The sequence below is a fragment of the Heterocephalus glaber genome, unplaced genomic scaffold (genome assembly GCF_053883595.1).
Source record: "Heterocephalus glaber isolate CG9 unplaced genomic scaffold, H.glaber_assembly_v1.0 deba00001442, whole genome shotgun sequence".
Classification (NCBI taxonomy): Eukaryota; Metazoa; Chordata; class Mammalia; order Rodentia; family Bathyergidae; genus Heterocephalus; species Heterocephalus glaber.
The window spans coordinates 32,324,513-32,345,992 of record NW_028258296.1 but is presented as its reverse complement, the minus strand read 5'-3'; the positions used below and the strand labels follow the sequence as shown (position 1 = coordinate 32,345,992).

The 21,480-nt window shown below is 35.5% G+C and overlaps 1 protein-coding gene across 7 annotated transcripts in view; it reads left to right on the top strand.

Moving 5' to 3' along the window:
* Dpyd (dihydropyrimidine dehydrogenase) overlaps nt 1-21,480 on the top strand; it is a 901,729-nt gene that overhangs the window by 748,218 nt on the left and 132,031 nt on the right. For all 7 annotated transcript variants that reach the window (XM_087212682.1, XM_087212683.1, XM_087212680.1 and 4 more), the window contains one exon: nt 10,512-10,691. In XM_087212682.1, the coding sequence (XP_087068808.1) occupies nt 10,512-10,691 (180 nt within the window). The remainder of the gene's footprint in view (nt 1-10,511; nt 10,692-21,480) is intronic.

Genomic DNA, 21,480 nt, shown 5'->3' with positions numbered 1-21,480 from the left:
ATAAAATACTGTTTTGTTTCTTCAGTCTTCCGTAAGTATGCACTGTGCTTACAATATATTAACTTGTTTTATGTTTTCTATAAAAGCTTAATTCATAGATTGCTACCTCTTAAGACAGCTGAACTTTAATGTTTGTGTCCCAGAATGTATTATTAACTCACTGATAGTGGCCACATACCACATTCTCACAAATGTGTTTTTATCAAAAACAGATTAACCATCAAATGAACTGCCAAATTGTGTAGAGTTAAAAGGTAGGCAGTGTTGAGATCCTATATTCACGCTTATAAACTTTGCTCATTGTAGGCAAATTGTCCCATTTTCCTGGAGTGTTGAATTTCCACTTCTGTTGATGAGTGACCACATACCTTTTATTCATCCTCACAGTCAAAAAACATATTCCACGTGTTAATCCCTCCCCCACAGACTTGTCCTTTACAGACATTATGACTTATTCTCCTTTGCTGATCCAAACTCTGTGTGGCATTTTAGTAAATGATATGATAAATCAAGTTTTGCCAGCTGTGTTGATTCTGTTCAAAAAGAAAGATTGCCTAAAATTACGGATTTTAGTCATCTGACAGCTATTGTTTGGACATGTAGTTTCCTTTTCTTGCCCTACTTTCATCGTGTGAAGTGCTGAGCATGCACAATGTTCTCTGCACGCCTGTGCCCCACCACCTGTGTTAGTGCAGAGTAATTGAAAAATGCTGTGTAACTGATGCTGCACCAAAACACTAGCTTGGGAAGATGAGAAACTATTTTACTAGAAAAATCCTAATGCCTGTGGAGCAAAAATGGCCAAGCTGCCTCCAACTGCAGCCACAGCCCCTAACCAAAGAACAGTCTGCATAGGAGCCTGGTGTATAGAGGACTCCAGGGTTGTCCTAGTCTTTTTAGTCTTATATTTGTGTTCGTGGGATGGCAGGGCCATCAACAGTAATATCTTTGAAGAAGTGAGATAGCAATTATCATTTGTTGGCCCTACATGTTGTGCCTGGCTCACCCATTTTATCTCTATCCTCTCATAAAAGGCTAGAGGTGCTGTGTCTCTACATGTTTCTTTTTTATTATTTCTTGGTTCAGGTCATTTTTGAGATCTGAATCCTGCTGGAGTTCACTTTGTAAAGAACAGATACAAGGAGAGGGGCAGGGGCAGTCTCACCTGCAGGACGCAGTCCTTTGACTAATCAGTTCAGGCCATCTTCAGTCACGTTGTGTCATCAGCAAAGTACAATAGAGATCAGACCTACAAATGCTCTCCGGAGTAGTAGTCAAGTGGGTGGCCCATCACTTGTGCTTCCTTTGAGAAAATACTTGGAGAATTGATAATGCTCTTCTAGTGGGCAAAATGTGGTTTAGATCTTAGTACACCATGCCTTGAAAACACTTTATTCTCTTCAGTTTTTTTTAGTTGTACTTAGAATAGGAAGTTAATTAAATGAAGAATAGCCACAGATTGACAATGAAAAATAGACTTTCAAGCTCCATTACATTCCTTCTTGATTACAAAGGAGGGTGGGAAGGAGGAAATTCATGTATTTAGAATTCGTCAGCAAATCTGTAAGAGATTAGATGAGAAGATAAGTAATGTGATTGACAATTAATTTATGATATACAAAATAAAACAAAGGATGTAACTCATACCATTAGGATTTATCAATGAGTAGCAATTAAAGGATGACTTTGAAAATATTTAATAAGCAGAACTGCTTATCTATCAGACATTTTTTTGTGTGAGCTGAACCTTTCAAAAACTACATCTGTAGGGCTGTTTGTTGTTCTTTTTTCCCCAATCCAATTTGGTATGACCAGAACATAGAAAACTGAACTCAAAGCCAGGTTCCTTAATAGTATGACATGTGGACAGCTATTTTACTTAGTGATCTTGTGCAGTTTAGTAGCAAAGCTGAAAAAAGGTCTCTCTTTTTGGGGGAAACAAGATGGTATTCTGCTGAATGCTAGAACTGTATCAGTGTGGGGAAAAAAAGCTGCTTGAGAAACCTAAGATTATAAAAGCATTTGAGATCTCAGAAGGAGTTTAAATCAATGCACTGCCACAGTTACAGAGCAGATGAAAGAGCCTGCTGTCTCAATTGCCAGGAAACTACTTAGAAACTCTCACTTTGATTTCTTCACATAGTTTGTTACATTACTGCTAAATACAATATATAGGGACATCATGACTTTGATGTGCAGCTCCAACAAATGCAAACTAATATGATAGAACAACTAAAATCTGTGGTTTTATGTGAATATACAAATATATCCCTGTCTAGCTCCTTGTATATTATGTATCTCCAGGGGCTCTCTTTTCACCTATACTTTTATAAAATTGTAATTTTGGTTTTATTCATGAACTTAGGTAAGCAAAGCCATGTTTGTGTAAAAAGCTCATAGGGAGATATTCTTATTCTGAATTATTACTTTGATAATATGTATTATTTACCAATTTGAAAAGAGCAGTGTAGTTTATACTTCTGTTTGTCAATACTGGTCTGACCTCAATTCAGTGGAAAATACCTGATTCCATGCCTTTGGAAAATTAGATCTTTTTTAATCAGTGAATATAGGCAGATGGAATTGCAAAGAGCATTTCCATCCAAATATAGCAGAGCTCTGATTTTCAGTTTTAGGAGTAAACTTCAAGTGCATCACCCAAATATTAAGATCTTAAATTTTAAATATCTTTGGATTTGTCAGTATTCATTTGACTAATATATTTGAAATAATTCTGCAATAAGATGCTGTTATGAAAACTATAAATAAGTGCTTTTTGACACACATAAGGCTTCACATTTTAGATTGAAATTTATAGAATAAGGAAAAGAATAGACAAGCTCTGAAGAGGTCACTAGTTCTGAATCTTATTGCAAGTGACCCTACCACTTGCTAATTTTTTGAATTCAGGCATCGTATTTAATGTTTAGTTTTGATTTCACCACTTATTAACTACTTAATAGTGCCTTCTCTACTTTCCTCTCAGAATTGATGTATAGAGTAAGTAAGATGACACTAGACAGCCAGTTTCATAGCAGAAGCTTTGACCAGGTAGACCAGCCACAATGCCTTCAGCCAGTCATGTGACCATGGACAGATCATTCGATATTTCTGGAGTCTTAATTTGTGAAATTAGAAGGCTGTTGTGCAAAAGTCTAATAAATTCCTTTTATTCTTATTTGTGAGTATATTTTGAAAGCTATAGATTAATATAAATACTAATAGCATGCTTTGAAAACTGTAAGACACTTTGTAAAATATCTACAATACTGATATTTCACATAGTTTAAACAGTTTGACCTCTTCTCAAGATAAATTAGTAAATTTCCTATTTCAAAGTACCAATTATTCATTATTAATCCTTTTAATCCTTATTTACATTCAGTTTCTCACACTAGAGAAACTATTTGGTATTTACACATGTGTGTCCTATTTATTTCACTTAAGAGTAGGGCCTCAATATTCATCCATTTAGCTCTAAAGAAAAATCATAGATATTTTTTTCTTGAACATCTTTAAGAATTGGATGGATGGTCCACTTTAACCATTGTTTTGTAGATGGACCACATTCATAGGAAGATGCTTCAACCCTTTCTAACCACTTCTGACTCTGTTTTAGTATAAAATGTAATGTGAGGACCATTGCAGGAGAATTCATATTTTTACTTAAATGCTGTTACTCTCCAATGTTCCTTTTACAGATGAATATATAGAAACTGTGAGCCTACTTTATTCTTAAGTCATAAACATATAACTTACTTGTATATAGTCTGGAGGTATATATTCCTGAAATTTGGATCCTAGTTTGTCCATCTATGTGATAAAAAATGAAAAGGAATAATTATGATCATGGATTCATCTGAGTTGTATCTAACAGATCAAGCTCACTATTTGAAAACTGTGTCATATTATAAAATATCATTTCAAAAATGTGCTGCTCTACTACACAAAACCTTGTGCCAGGCAGATGTCGTTGTATACACATATAATTTCAATACTCTGAAAAGCTAAGACAGGAAGATCTCAACTCCAAGCCCAGCCTGGGTAATTTAGAAACGAAGATGCTCTGTCTCAAAGTAAAAGCAAAAGAATGAATTATAAAAAAGGGCTGGGGACTTAGCCCAGTGTTAGGGCCCTAGGATTAGTTCCTAGTGCCGCAAAATGAAAAAAGCTAAAAAACCACCAAAATAAAAGCACATGGAAGTGTCTGGATCCTCTGCTTTTGTACGTCTTTTCTTTCCCAAATTACAAATATTCCTTGTTTAATGGTCTACTTGTTTAAAGACTGTTCAGATTTCTGACCCACCACTTGGACTTACAATCCATCTTTTTTTTTTGCACAGTCTGTACATCTTGTTTATAGAACCTCAATTTTTTTGGTACAGTACACCTCATATATATAGTACTGTAATTTTTGCTGATTACACTGTGTGGTACAGTATTATAGTTTTATGTTCTGTTATACATTACAGTACTGCATGTAAGAGTTTGACAAATAAAAGTGAAGTCATCAAGTTGGAGTTTCCTTTGACCATCTTTGTTCTGAATATTGTAATGTACATACTATGTAAAATTCCTCATTTCAGAACCAATTCATTTAATGACCTAGTAGCAGGAATGGAATGTCTGTATTTACCTAGGATCACTCCTTTTACTCTAAGTTTGAGAGCTTCCAAAGAAGTTGTCTTTTACATTTAATTTTATTTGAAATGGGCAAAACTTTCCATTTGATCTTTGCTAGGCACTTTACATTCTACCAATGAGCTTTATTACCATTCCATCTGAGCTTTATAATTTGCACAAATTTCCACCTTCAGGGTGTAATTTAATCTTTATAACAATATTATCACCTTAATGTTTCAAATTGGGGTGGGAGGAAGGGACTGAGTCCAGTTCACACAGCTACTGATCGACAGAGGTGGGTCTCATACACTCAAACACATGCATTCTGACAGGACCAAAGCTCTTTTTTTTTTCAATATCATTACTTCATGCAAGTAAAAATAAGGTCCATGACCTTCTTTTGCAGCATTAGAACAAAAATTTATTAGATTTTAACAATTACATCCTCCCTAATTCATGCCTTAATGATTTATTCATATTATGAAATTTATATTTGGTGCCAATCTAACTTACAAAGTACTAGCTACTATTTTAGTCACTTAAATATATTACCTTAGTTCCCTATGTGCTAAGTATTTAGTCTCCATTTTTAAGTGAAGAAAGTTGCTCACCATTACTCAGCTAAGATAGGGTTTGAATCCGATTCTCTCCTATTTCTATGTGGGTACACTCTTAACCTCTTAACTCAGTATGGCATAAAACCTAATAAATTTGGCTTTAAGACTAGTACTTCAAGTCCAAGCTATTTCCATTTTTAAAGAACATTACCCTCTCATCTGCCAAATCAGACTTATTCTGAATATTTAAACAAATAAAGCATGTAAAAGAGATTTTTAAGCTGCAAATCTCCATAAATAGCTAATTTATTATGAATCTAGTCAATTTCATGTAATGAGAAATAATGAGAAAGGAAGAACTCCCCACAACTCTCTGTCACCTCCTAGGCCTGTGTAGGACCACTTTTCATAGACAGGCTTCAAGTAAATGTGCCTACACCAGAAGTAGAAATTCAGGGCACTGTCAGAGCTCTGGAGGAGACCGTTGGAGCTTGATGACACACCTCAAACCCAGCCGCACATAGGATTGCTGGTCCTGCTGAGAATCTAGAGGCCTCCGTCTAAACCTGCTCACTATCAGGATATTCATACTTACAAAAAGAAACTAATGGTGGTGACCATCCCTACAATGGGAGCTGATGCCCTGCTGCAAAGACAATCCAGCCTTCATCATAAAGAACTTACAAATTACACTAAGCAAACATTTTAATAGCTATTAAGAGTCTTAATCAGACCTGTTACACAAACAATTAAGAGATGTCATAAAATACACCCATTTAGGCATAGTGGCTACATTTTTGGATTTGTAAAAGGAACCATTTACTTTCTATATAATTTTTTATTAGTGCATGTTTGCAATTCATGCAGTTTACAACCATCTTGGCGAGTAGTTACATGTACATATTACAATTTGTTTGTTTTTTTAATCTCCTTACCTTACCTTCCCCCGCCTTCTCCAGTTCTCTTTACTTTTGCGATAGAAAAAAAGCTCTCAATGGAGCCTAAAGGTTATGAAACAAAAAGGTACTACTCTGAGAAATTCCATTTTCTGAGATCAAATTCCACTAATCAAGCTCTGTTCCCAATGCTCTGCTGGTAGTCTAAGATTTATTTTTAGTCATATTACTGTTTAATCAGAAAATTTTTCATGTTTCTTCAAAAAACAATTTCTTATAAGTAGTGCTTCTTTTTAAAGAAAATTATTTTTGTTTCTTTAAACACAACTTCTTATAAATACTGCTTCTTTTAAAGGGCCATGAAAATGTTGACATAATCTAATAATGAAAATTAAGAAGAAATTGTGGATTTATAAGAAATTTGCTTTGCAGACAACATTTTAGGTTGAGATTCATCCCTACATTGCTTAAGGCTACAATTTCAAGTATGGTCCAAGGGCATCGTCATCACAGGCAAATTTGTCACCAATGCAGGGTCCCACTCCATAGTCTCACTCCAAACCATCAAAGTCTGAATCTGCATTTTAAAAGATCCCCAGATGATTTTATGTATAGTAATAATTTTAAAGAAAATATCAGTGTGCAAACTTCCTACTACCTGAAATGCTATCAGGAAAACTAATGGCTTTAATCTCACTGAAAAGTAAAAAAGAATTTATGCAGTCCAAGAAGGTACATAAATCATGTAAAATTGGCCACATGCATAAGTATATCTGAAGTGGTCCCTCCAGCATCCATATCTTGTGGTCATGTCCAGAATGCCTGACACTGCCCACCATCCTGGTCATGCTCAGTGGCTATCTTGTAGTCATTCCTCCCTCTTCAGGTGCTGTGTCCTCTTCACTTCCTGAGTGTAGCACCCATTGTACAGAATACTAACACTAAGATAAAGAGCTTACATAGAGTAAGAAAGAAGGAATCTTCTTAGTCTTAGGCCCTATCATGTTCTTTCAGAGTTCAAAGATACCTAGCCTATACATGTACCATATATGACTATGCTTCATGTATGTATTAAGAGAATCAAATGTATCTTTTCATTTGAAAAAAAACAGGAAAAATTAAAAGAAATTTTACTGTTCACTCCATGCAATATATTTCTAGATTACTTTGGGAAGTAGATTTTTACAGTAGTTATGAACATCCCATAAAGTACATGACATGATGTGATTTTCAAAATATGACTTCCTATGTTCATATAGCCAGCTATTTTAAGAGTACCTAAAAGCACATCCATAAGCATATGCTATTAAAAATGGGATTTTGCAGTAAACAAAGAGTATTAAGTAAAGCATGAGATGACTTCTATAGCTTAAAACCTGTGGGCGGAATTATAATGATGTTGTTTATAACTATTCTGAAAAAATACCCATCAACTCTAAGAAAGTTATTACAAGCCTAATCAATGCTCCAGTTGTTCTTCCTGAGGAATACATTCTTTAAATAATGTAAATGGGCTTCATAGAAAATGTTCTTGTTTGTATTTAGTACTCTTTGCTTTATCCTACATTGTAGTAACATAAACACTTCAAAGTAGGAAATGAAGGATTTTGATTTCTGCCTTTGTTTGGGGGTGAGTTTTATTTTATTATTATTGCACGAAAGTAAAGTGTTAATAATTTTCATCTAGCAGCATGGACTTTAAAAAAGTAATTGTATTAGGGCTGAAGATAATTTTATCCAAATTTTCATAAAGTATGTTTTTGGCTCGTGGAACGGTTGAAAGAAAGGTGACTGTAGTTACAGTAAAACAGCGTCTCCCTTACCATTGTTTGTATCAAACTCACACTAGAGTTTATGACCCTGGGTCCTGGCTCTACCACTTTCTAATCATGTATCCTGGACCAGCCATTGCAGTTCTCTAAAGTCTTATTTTCCCTCATCTGCAACATAAAGCTAAAAATTAAGCCTGCATGTTAGGTTTATTTTGAGAAGTAAATGAGAAAATACATTTTAAAATATTTAACAGAGTGCCTGGACTGTAGTAAGAGCTTATGTCATATTAGACATTACATTGTTTTTTTAATCACACTATAGTTCAGCCAAGTTTGAAAAACATCTAATACACAAAAGTCATTCTATCCAATTCTGAAATGTAAAATGACATTACCTTAAAATAGCTGCTTTTATCCTTTAAAATGTAAAATACAAAAGGCTGTAACCTGAATCCCTAGATCTTTCCTTTCTCTTACAGGAGCCAAACTTCTTATAAAAAGAGTCTTATCGCCATTTCTTCAGTTTCTCACCCCTAATCCATTCCTCAACCCTCCAAGGAAACAAAGCAAAAACAAACAGCTTCTTCACTGTAGCAACCCTCTCCCATACAAACAAGAGTGTTTTTCTGATACCAAATCTCATGATCATTTTTCAGCTGTAATGTTCCTGACCTTTCTGCATCAATTGAATTAATACTCTGGAATCTCTTCTGCTTAGTGTCCTTATGATCTCCTTCCTCTAAAATGCAGATATTCTCTCCATCTCCTCACCCCTTTCTCTCTCCACATCCAACATTCCCCATTCTGGAAACCTTTGGTATGATTTCAGTAAATTCAACCAACTTAGTATCAACTGGTACAAGGTAGTATGATAAATATTAAAAGTCTATTTAATCAAGGACCTAAATGGCTTTAAAAGATCTCAATATAGAATCTACTTATTTTCCTACTTTCAGGTATTTTCTTTATTTTTATTCCAGTTTGATAAACCTTTTCACTATTGGCTAACATTGCCAGACACCTTCAAATATTAGTCTACCTTTTGTACCCATAGGTTCCAACTAACCATAGATTGAAAATATTTGGGAAAAAACTGCACCTTGTAGTGAACATGTACAGACTTTTCTTGTCATTATTATCTAAACACAACACCGAATAGCAATTATTTACATTTTACTGCCCATTTTATATAAGGATCTGCGCATCTACAGATCTTGATATCTGTGGAGGAGTCCTGGAACCAAATCCCTGGATACTGGAGAGCTGAAGTAGGAAAAATAAGAGGTAGATGAGTTCTGCTTTGCTTAAATTTACTTGGATAATTGGTTCTTTGGATAGGATTTGTAACATAGATTTGGGAGAATGTTGAATTCCATCCTATAAGTTTTGAATGTTGAATGATATTGGGCTATCTAGTTGAAGATGGCCAACTGGTAATTGTACATGTGTTTCTGAAGTCTACATATGGTGTCAAATTGACCAACATCTTTGGAAATAACCTGGAAATGCTTATCTAAATCTACATTCTTCAAGCTCTATCCTAGATCCCTACCCAAATCACAAAATCCCAATTACATTTTTATGGGAAAGATCCAAGTTTCTCTAATTCAATCTTTCTTAATACTATATTTTTTATTTCTATTTAGGTCATATGGTGACTCAAATTTAAAATTTCTTCTTAATCATCAATCAACATGTTAGTGTTGAGAGAAAAATAAGGGAAAAACCCTGTGCTAGTTACTGGGGATAATATAATGACTAACATATACATGGTCCTTCCTTCTGTAAGTTTCAGTCTAACTGGGGACTGAGTTGTCAGTCATCTGTAGTGAACACATACAGATTTTTCTAGTCATTACTCTTAATCATGCAGTGATCACAAGTCAAAGATGTCTAAGTAAAAGAAAAGCTAAACTGTTCTGGGCTCCTGGAGAGCTCCCTAAAAAAGTAACTTTTACCACATTTACTGCAAGAAGGTAGAGTGATTGGTGGTTAGTCATATGTATAAGGCAAGGCCTCCTAGGCAATGAGATCTTATTAAAAGATTTCTTTCTACAGCAAAGAAAGAATTTGGCAAATTGAGGAAAAAAGGAAAAACCTGGGTGACAGACACATAGTGAACAAAAACAAGAGCAGATAAGAATGAAGATGTGGGGGCAGGGGTTAAATGAAGGTTGACTTATGTGGATGAATACCAGACCAGCCTGAGTTTGACCACCGACAGGTTTGAGAACTACTGGAAGTCCAGGCAACACATCTCACTATAGGGAAAATGAGAGAAATGAAATGAGAGACCTGAAATGGTTTTCTTATGTTTGCCAGACTTACTCTTTAAAAATTCAGCCTATTTGATCTAATTTTAACACCTGCACCTCCGATGTACTATAAACTTTACCTATTTAACGTACACAGTTTAATATGTTTAGAAATTCATGTTCATCTGTGACACATCATCACATCAAGTTGATAATGATAGTCATCGTGTCTGGAAGTTCTCCTTTGCAGTCTCTCATTCCCCACCACCCCCACCAAGCCTCAGCCAGCCATGCCTAAAACAGGGGCTGGTACATGAAAAAAAATGTTTTGTGAAGAAATAACAAGTGAATCTATTTGGAGCCTTAGTTCTTTGTTTGATGTTCCATTGGTTGCTCTGTCTTTTCCAGGTATGCAGTGCTATTCAGAATCAGGATTTCACTGTGATTGAAGACTACTGCACTGGCCTCAAAGCCCTGCTTTATCTGAAGAGCATTGAAGAGCTACAAGACTGGGATGGGCAGAGTCCAGCCACTGTTAGTCACCAGAAAGGGAAGCCGGTTCCACCTATTGCTGAACTCACTGGAAAGGTATGTGCTCACCTCTCTGGTGTTATTCTTGAGAACTCTGCTTCAGTGTGTTTCTATTTCAGATCTTGTTTACCTTCCCACAATCTCACTCACAGAGGAAACACAGTGCCTGGTGGATGTGATTTTTGCAATAGACTCATTCTGAAGCAGGCTTGATTACAGCTCTATGATGGGTCTGTGAGTTACCTTTTTATAAAGCCAATATAATACAAGGTCATATAAAAGAACAAGATTGAAGTTTGTGTGTAAAGTGCTTCCAAATTCTTGCTTACTGTGGTGTTGACTGGCATTCTTTCCAGTGGGAGACTGGAGATTTCTTTATTTTTTAACAAGCTCTGGAAATTATAACATTACCTTTCTATTTTCAAGACAATCAAATCACTGGAGTCCTGAATAACATGATGAAGTTTTTTAAAATTAAAATCTAATCAGTATCTTTTGTAACTGCTTCTGCTGTGTGGTTAAACCTGGGCTCAAAAGGTTATGTCCCAACTTTCTCACTAACTGCTATTTTCTGAGAAATATACACTACATTTACATTTTGTATAATACAGTGATTTTAGCAACTCTTTTCTAAAACAACATTAAGCATTTCGCCTTTGTATTTCCTTTGAATCATTCTAAATAGACAACCATTGTCAGAAGACATTTCTTGAGTCCCGAATGAGAGGAGGAAATAATTATAATTCTTAGTCTTTTCAGCTTGTCACTACATCAATAATTAACTTTAAAAAAAAGAGAGGCAGTATAAAAAGATTCTTTAAGGAAGCATTTAATAATTCAAATGAATCTTAACTTGAAACAGGTCACATGAAAAAGAATGGAAAACAAAAACCCCGGGTACTCTGCTTTGGATGGCTGGGTGAGGGACTCAGGGAGAATAAGAGAAGCATCATATAACTGGTTATTTCTAGTGAGAAATATAACTGTCCCTCTCCTAACACATAGACAAAAATAAAACCATCTTGAAGAATAATGTGTATGACTGTGATACCAATAATGAAAAAGAAAAGAGGCAAGGAAATAAAATCTTACAATATGGGTTCCAGGAAAATATCATGATGAATGACTCCATGAGTGGCAATCAAACAGAAAGGCTGTGACATTAATATTTATAATATTGTAATTAGCAAGACAGTGCCTAAGCAGCACTGTTAGTGTAACTAATCATATTATCATAAACTGAGTCTGCAGTATTTAGCCAGTGAAGGTTCTTGCTTTTATCAATGACTGTCAATAACCTAGATTTGTTTACAACTGAAAAAATTTCACAAATGACATTAACTCATTCAATGTAAACATCCCAAGGAAATTATTTCAGCCATGATGTATATGATCACCTATAAAAGCATTGTCTCAAATGTGGGTGATTACCATGTGTGCTGAAATATAAGTAGCAGCATTGCACTGTAATATTTTTGTTCTTAAAAGACTTTCACGTCCATTTCAAAAGTTACATATTCAAATAAAAGATGGATAATGATAAGGACACTCGTGTGGATGACACAAATGGAAATAGATTTTCTAACTAGATTCAGACTTTATTTTAGTAAGGCCAGTCTTCATCAAAATCATAAGTGTATTTTTTTTCATAAGTGCATTTTTCAACTTTATCAATGTTAAAAAAGATTTTTGCTATGTGCTTATATTGGTGATTCATTTCTCAGCACTAAGTTGAGGAACAAGCAGATGGTCTGGTAATAGATTTGTGCTCCTGAATTCTCTAGTGCAGGCTGACATGATTACAACAATAGTGAATATCCCCTTTAGGTTAATATTCCTAGTACTGAATCAAAGTGCTCTGGATGCAGGGTACAGGTGGCTTCCTAATTGTTCCTTCCTAGTGTTGCGTGTGTGTGTGTGTGTGTGTGTGTGTGTCTTTGAAAGCAACTCATATTATGCTTTTGTTAGCTCAAGAGTAGGCTGCTGATCCTTATGTCAAATGAGAGCTATAGACCCTTTATAGGAAGACTCACTAGGAGTAGCTGGCTTCCTTAGTCAGGAAAATTTTGTTTGGAATGTACAATTGTTATATCATTTAATCTTTCATTCATAGGTCAGGCTAGAATAAATTTGAGTACTTAGGAAAACCAATTAGAATGCAGTGTTTAATGATGGACAAAAAACAAGACTCTGACTGTAGAAAGAACTGTGATTCGTTAGCCATGTTATTGCTCAAGTGATTGGTATATTTGATATAATCTGCTTATGCTCACCTCACTTCTGATTAAACTCCTCAAGCAATGTTCTTTCAGGTAATTTTTGAAGGGCAGGAAGTGGTGTGTTTATAATTTCATGGTGCAAGTTGTTTAAATCAGTACCTAGAAGAGGAGAGCAAATCCCTGGAAAGAGTGGTCATCAGTTTTGCCACAACATACAATTGTCCGTATCTAAATATTGGTGCTTAAAAACCATGAGTTATTCTTGTGAGAAATATAGATTCCCAGGCCCCATGCATCCATCCTGATTCAGCTGATGGGAAGTGAGTCCAGGAATCTGAATTTTCACATCATGAATTTGATGGAAGGGTCTTTGTTGCCAAAAGGAATGGAGCAGGTAACAGTAATAGCCAACCCACAGGTTGAGAAGTTAGTGTTGAGCAGGGTGTGGAGAAATCTAGCAGTAATGATTTTGAGCCAGAAAAAAAATAAAATACAAAGAGAGGCAAGAAAGGAAATCCGGAGGTTTAACAATAATTTCTAAATGGCCAGAGGTTAGGGATACCTAATGAGGAACCTGTATATAGGACAACAATTACTAGCAGGGTTAACAGAAAAACTACTAGGTTTGTGTGATGTTTCATTACTTAATATCCAGGCAACTTGGACAAGTTACTTAATCTCTCTAAACCTGTCGCTAAAACGTTAAAATGAAAACAACCACAATTCAGGTCTCCAGTCCCTCATTACCACTTCTGAAACCTAAAAAGATGATGAAATCAAATTTTTTCACATGACTCATTTGAAGAAACCTAGGCCTGAACTAATGTGAAGCTATAAATAATCTTTTCTTATTCTTCTTAGAGGAACTTTTAAATGTTTACTGCAGAGAGACTAATGTATTTGATTCCAGGTTGCTGTCCAATATCTTTCTGGGGCTAGAGGTGGGAGTGTTTGGGTCAACTTGGGATATGTGGACCATTTTAATTTTCTTAACCCTCTGTACAAATCTGAATCAATGCATGTGGCTCCAGGGATTTTAAATAAAAACTTGTAAAAAATACCTAAGTGGAACTATAACTGCAAACATACGTTTATGCAGAAATTCTTAGTGTTGGAAGCAAAGTGTATATTTTAATGACAGAAAATAAAATATTACTCAAGGGTATTTTGAGAAGTGGGAAATAAGAACTATGTTGAGATGATTTACTTAGGAATATGAAAGAAAGAAAGCATTTCAGTATTTGAACAGAAAAGCATAGAAGAAAATGTCTTCACTATTCTATCCTGCGGATGACAGCAGGACTCCTACAGAGGACTCCTTGGAGCCTTGGTAGGGAAGCAGCAGAAGCCAACATCTTCTGATGGCTTGAGGTCCGCATACATTCTCACATGCTGTTGCCTGCATCTATCACAGCTTTCCAATTCTCCAAGGGAAAATTCTTAAGCGTCGCCTTCTCGTCACGTTAACCCCTGACCTCTAACAATTAATTTCTCCTTCTCTTCCTGAAACTCAGGTGCAGCAGGTATCACACAGCAGTTGAGTTTGTTTATGTCTGTTTCTTCTGCTAGAGAATAAATCATATTATACATCTTACAAATGAATAAATGTCTTATTCATCTTTGTATTCCAATAAGAGCTTAATAAATGTTGTTTGAATAACCACTAAATGAATAAATTAATGTTATAAGAACCTGGAGTGGTAGTAACATTAGAATTAATAGTTACTTGATTCTTCAAGCTAATACTTTTTCTAGCACATTAGAAATGAAAAGAATATAAAAAATAACCTTATAACTTAAAATCCCATTTTGTATATGAGTCTAGTTTAATAAAATGAGAGGGAAAGAAGCCACAATAAAAAGAGCAAGGAAGGCAGGTAGGCAACCTTCACACATTTTTGACTCGGCAAAATGTGTTAAGACTGTGAACCTCTTAAGGGCTCAGACCACATCTTGTGTGCCAGTGAGTAACAGTGTCTGCCAGGTAGGAGCAGTGGCACAGAAGCCAAATTGCTGAATGAATGTAATGATCAATCACTAATTTATTTTTAAATCTACCTTAAATTTCAAGTCTTTTACTGACCCATCTATGATTCCCTTCCCTTTCATTTGAGGAAAGTCAAGGCACTTCTTTCTCTGTCATAGATAGTCCTTTGTTCATATAACTAGTATTGCTCATATTATCTTCTAGTTATCTGTCTACTAGTCCACTGCTGCAGATCATTATGAGCACTTTGAGACCAGAGATCATGTCTTATTTATACTTGAGTTTTCAAGCACCCAGCATGATGTTACATGTTTATAAAATTAATTGCACAAAATATTCATGGTGTTCTTATTTAGGAGAAAAAAGAAGAAAGCCAATTTATAATTAAAATTCAAGCTAGGCTCTTTCAAGAATAGCAGTTATTTTAGAAGAAAACAGTAAACGTGCCAAATTACTTTCAGTAGGTATTAAAACATGATGAAATACATATCAGTGATATTAATAAGTGAATATAATTTGTGCTTGTTAAAAACTTCCATTAGGATAAAGTCACAAATGCTGTCATACACATGTATAGCAGCTCTGACAACAAGACTTTGTTTTGATAGTAGAAACTAAAATTGTGTCCATATGACCAGAAGCATCATTTTTAGTTATTTTAAAGCCAAAAGAACACAGTGTCATAAAACTACCATTATGTAGTTGTGCTAATTTTATATGTTGATGTCTGGGTTTTTTTATTCACTTCTGGCAAATTTTCCAACACAGAGAACAATATATTCAAACATAATATGAAGTCCACAACATTACCATTGCAAAAGACCTAATAAGAGCAGTCACATAAGAACACAGTAGTACTTCCTATTGACAAATGTAGACTTTTGTGTCATCAGAGCTGGGGATGTAGCTTGGTGGTAGTGGGTTTGCTTGGCATATATGAACCCCTGGATTTGATCTCCAGCATTGGAAAAAGAAAAAAAGGTTTGTGTTATCTTTCTAAATTGAGGAATAATTTCAATAAAGAAAAAATACACAAATCTTAAACATTTGATGAATTATGATAAATGCACATACTATGAAATTCTCACTTCCACCAAGATGTAGAACATTGCTAAGTCCTCAGGGATTCCCTATGTGCCTTCCCAGCCATCATCTGACCTCAATGCAAACACCATCTAGTTCCTATCAACATAGACTTATTTGTTCATGTTGCTCGATACTATGTAAATAGAATTCCATAGAATGTATGTTTTTTGTGTGTGGCAACTTTCACTCAGCACAGTGTTTCAAAGATTTGTTCACATTTCTATGAATCCTATTACATATTATTTGTTCATTTATTTTTATTTGGAAACGTTCTACAATTTGTTTATTCATATTAAATGATATTTGAGCTGTTTTTACTATTTTGTTATTATAAGTGTTTTTATAAGCACTGTTGCACAACTTTTTGTGAATACATGTTCCCATTTATCTTGGGTAATACATAGAAATATAATTTCTTGTTCATAAAGTAGATGCATGAGTTTTACAAGAGACTTTCAATCAGATTTTAAAGTAACTATTCCATTTTACATTCTTGCCAGTTTAGAGCAAGTGAAGGGTTCTTCCATATTCCTGCTGACATTTAATGTTCTCTGGCTTCTTAGGTTTAGCCATTCTAGTACATGTATATGGGGATATGATTAGGAGTTTAGTTTTCATTTGTTCGATAGTGACTAATGAGTTTACAAATTGCATGTCTTTGTTGGACATGTATGTGTCTTCCTCTTTCTGTGAAGTATTTGTTCAAATCTTTTGCCTATTTTTGATTGGTTTTAATTGAGTTTTAGGAGTTCTTAATGTATTCAAGTATAAATCCTTGAATCAGAGAAACCATTTGACAAAATCTAACATACATTCGTAATAATAACCCTAAGTAATCCATTATGGAGGGAAACTTTCTCAAGCAGATGAAGGCTATTTTAAAAAACATAAAGCTAGAATCATAATTAATGTTGAAAAGATGTTATTTTCTCCTATATTCAGTATTGTACTGCAGGTTCTAATGAGTACACTAAGGATATAAAAAGAAATAAATGATATCTAGATTTGAAAGATAGAACTTAAACTGTTTTTATTTGCAGATGGTGTGATTATGAAAGTAAAATATCTTAAAGAACCTTTAAAAACATAATTAAAATAGGTGAACTTGACAAAGTTTCAAGATTTAAAAACAATGTACAGAAGTCAATTATATTTATATATGGAAAATTGGAAAAATAAACACTGGAAAATTAAATTTAAAATGCCACTTATAATAGCAGCTAAAAATTGTAAAATACTGTGGAACAAATTAATACATGCAATATCTGCATACTGAAAACTGGAAAGGATTGATGAGGAAAACTTAAAGAAGACATAAATCACATGTTCCAATGTCAGCTCTCCAAATTTATGATCCTAGTAAAATTCCAACATGTATTTTTGTAAAAGTTATAGAGCTGATTTTAAACTTTACATTGGAAAGAAAGGAGTCAAAATAGTCACAATAATCTAGAAAAAGAAGAATAAAGTTAGAAACTTGTACTATCTGCCTTCGAGATTTTCTATAGATCTACAATAATCAAGCTAGTGTGTTTTGGTGTCAGAATAGACAAATAGGTCAATGGAACAGATAGAAAATCCAGAAATGGTCCCACACATATACACTCAATTGATTTTTGAAAAAGGTGCAAAAACAATCCAATGGAGAAAAGAAAGTTCTTTCAACAAATGGTACTAGAATTAATGGATACTCATACTTAAGTAAAAGAATCTCATGCCTACTTCACAGAGGACATGGAAATAAATTTAAATATATCATATATATAAAGGCAAATTTGAGGTTCCCAGAAAAATTACTCACAAGGCATATACAACTGTATTTATAATTATAAAATTTTACATGAAAGTATAAGTAAATATCTTCATAACCTGGTGTAAGGAAAAATTCCTAGGACAGGATACAAAAAAAGTACTAATTATCCAAGAAAGAATTGATAAATTATTCTTCATCATAATTAACTTCTGCTCATCAAAAGACAGTTAAGAAACAAAAACTCAAGTCACCAAATGGGAGAAAATATCCATAATACTTCTATTTTTCAAAGAAACTTGTGATCAAAATAAATGTACATAATATCTTAAATATAACCTGGAATAATTTGATCTTATCAATCCATACTGTACATAGAACCTTAGAATAAAAAAATCTATCATAAGAAACCTACCTGTAGGCCCTTGCCCCTTACTTCCATCCATCTACCATAGGTCTTTCTGCGTGTTTCTCTAATAGCCATTACCAGTGCTCACACAGTAAAAGAAAGATGGGAGGGAGATGAAAGCTATTTTCCTCCAAGTTCACTTATGACCGTATAGTCCTTGTCCATATTATCTTCTCCTGTTGCAGCTTTGTCCCTATGGTGATTCTTCCTGGGACTGCCAGATGGTTACATTATGTTAGAGAAGTTTTAAATGACATTTACTTTCTGTCATCATTTGGATAATGGCTAAAATACAAAACATTATTACTAAGGGCAGTTTCAATGACTGTAGCCAGATTGCATGAGGCTAAATATTTTTAATTGTTTCAGTTCATTTCATAGAAAATAGCAACAGAGAGAGAGAGAGAGAAAGCATCATTCCCTGAAAATTCAAAAATTTTCAAACTTACCAGATCAGAGTGTACTGTATAGATGTTAGGGGGACTCAAATCTCCATTTCTAAATACCACCAGATGATTTTAAATAATGTCCTAGGCAGAATGCTAGAATATAGAATGTCCTATAAAAATGAAACAGGCACTAGTTTTATGAGGGTGATTGTTTCTGCTTGAAAAAAAATATTGGAGACGCCGAATCAGCCTGCTGCAGACAGGCAGGTCTGTGCACACCCTACCTAGGTCCCCAGTCCTGCAAAAGACACCAAATCACCCTGCTTCAAACAGGCAGGTCTGCCCACGCCCTACCAAGGTCACCAGTCCAACGGAACACACCTAATCAGCCCACTGCAGACAGGCAGCCACCTGGTTCCACACTACAAAGACACAGAGGACACCAGACCACCAAACCAAGGTACTGAGCCCCGCTGCTCCCAGCCCAGAGGTAGGGGCTTCTGAGCTGCCATCCCACTGCTCCTGGTCCAGAGGAAGGAGCTTCCCGGTCACCATCCCTCCTGCTGCTCCCAGACCAGAGGAAAGGGCTTTTGGGCCACCTTCTGTCCCGCTGCTCCTGGCCCAGAGGAAGGGGCTTCTGGGCCATCATCCCTCCCACCACTCCTGGCCCACAGGGAGGGGCTTCTGAGCCACCATCCCACTGCTCCTGGTCCAAAGAAAGGGGCTTAACAGACACCATCCCTCCTGCTGCTCCCAGTGCACAAGAAAGGGCTTTTGGGTCACCATCCCTACCACTGCTCCCGGCCCCTGTCCCACCTATCCCAGCCAGAGGAGGTAATCCGTGGAGGCGATAACAGCCCCCCACCCCAGTCGAAATGAGAACACACATAAATAAGTCTCAAACCCAGACTTCCAGATCACCTACAGCAACCCCAAAGGGAAATGAGATGGAACACTCTGATACTCAACCACCTGGACCCACTGAACTGGCAACAAAAGGGGATCTGGAAAAATGAAATCAGAAATAATTTCTCAGATAACAGGAGAAATTGTGCCCCTAGTGCAAGACATGATTAATAAATCTAGAGAGGAGCTCAGGAACATGATGGAATCCCAACATAAGAAACAAATGGAATCCATAAAACAGATGCAAATAGATTTCCAGGACATGAAAAACTCCAATGAAAGTCTACACAGCAGAATGAGCCAATGTGAGGACAGAATTTCAGATATAGAAGATAAGATTGCAATTAGTGACCAGGAAAAGAAAAATTGCTTCAAAATTATAAGAGAACATGAGAAATCAATCCAGCAGCTGCTAGACGATGCAAAGAAGAATAACATAAGACTGATTGGGCTCAATGAAGAAACAGGAGAGAGTGGAGATGACATAAAAAATCTCTTCACAGAAATAATGGCAGAAAACTTCCCAAGCAGGGGAAAAGAGCTCGACATACAGATAAGTGAGACATATAGAACTCCAAAAAATCTTGATCAAAAAAAATCTACACATAGGCATATAATTGTTCAGATTCCAGAAACTCAATAGAAAAACACAGTTCTACAAGCAGTTAGAGAAAAGAAACAAATCACATACAAAGGAAAGCCCATCAGAATCACAGCAGACTTCTCAACACAAACCATCAAGGCAAGAAGAGCTTGGAGTGACATATTCCAAGCCCTAAAAGAAAAAAGCCTCCAACCCAAATTGATGTACCCTGCAAAACTATCTTTCAAAATTGATGGAGAAATAAGATACTTTCATGACAAAGAACACCTTAGGAACTTCATGAATACCAAACCAGCACTCCAAAGAATTTTACACAATATCCTAGAAACAGACATTGAGGATCACAACCCCAGGAAGCAAAGCAGAATGAACCCATCGGGCATGACAAAAAATTAAATGTAAAGGGGGAGAACCCAACAAAAAGAAAAAGTCATGGCAATGACAAGTCAATATGCTTCAGTTATAACCATCAACGTTAATGGTCTCAATTCACCAATCAAAAGAAATAGACTGGCAGAATGGGTCAAGAAGCAAAATCCAACAATATGATGCATACAAGAAACACACTTAATTCAAAAGGAAACTCATAGACTGAAAGTTAAAGGGTGGAAAACAATACTCCATATGACAGGAACCCAAAAAAAAGCACGAGTAGCTATCCTCTTTGCAGATCAAGAAGATTTCAAACCAACACTGATTAAGAGAAATGAAGAAGGACACTACATCCTTGTAAAGGGAAGAATCCAAGAGGAAGAGATGACAATCATAAATATCTATGCACCAAAGACTAGTGCACCCAACTATATAAAACAAATACTAATGGACATGAAAAGTCATTTATGCACTAATACAATTGTAGTGGGGGACCTCAACACCCCACTGTCACAAATAGATAGATCAACTAGACAAAAAATAAGTAATGAAATAATAGAACTCAATCGAACTCCTGAACAAATGAACTTAATGGATGTTTACAGAGTCTTTCAACCCACAAAATCAGAATACACATTCTTCTCAGCTGCACATGGGTCATTCTCCAAAATAGACCACATACTCACACATAGAACATGGTTAAGTAAGTGCAAAGGAATTGAAGTTATCCCCAGTATATTATCAGATCATAGTGCAATGAAATTGGAGATCCATAGCAAAAGAAACTCAAAAAAATTTCATAAACACATGGAAAGTAAACAACCTACTTCCGAATAACCAATGGGTCACAGAAGAAATTAAAGAAGAAACCAGACAATTCCTTCAATTAAATGACAATGACAATACAACATATTGGAATCTATGGAACACAATGAAAGCAGTCTTACAAGGGAAATTCATACCAGTGAATATGCATATCAGGAAAACAGAATGAGCCCAATTAAACAACCTGATGCTGAACCTCAAGCGTCTAGAAAAAGAAGAGGAGGACAACCCCAAAGCTCATACAAGGGAGGAAATTATAAAGATCAGAGGAGAAATCAGTGCAATGGAGACTAAGAGAC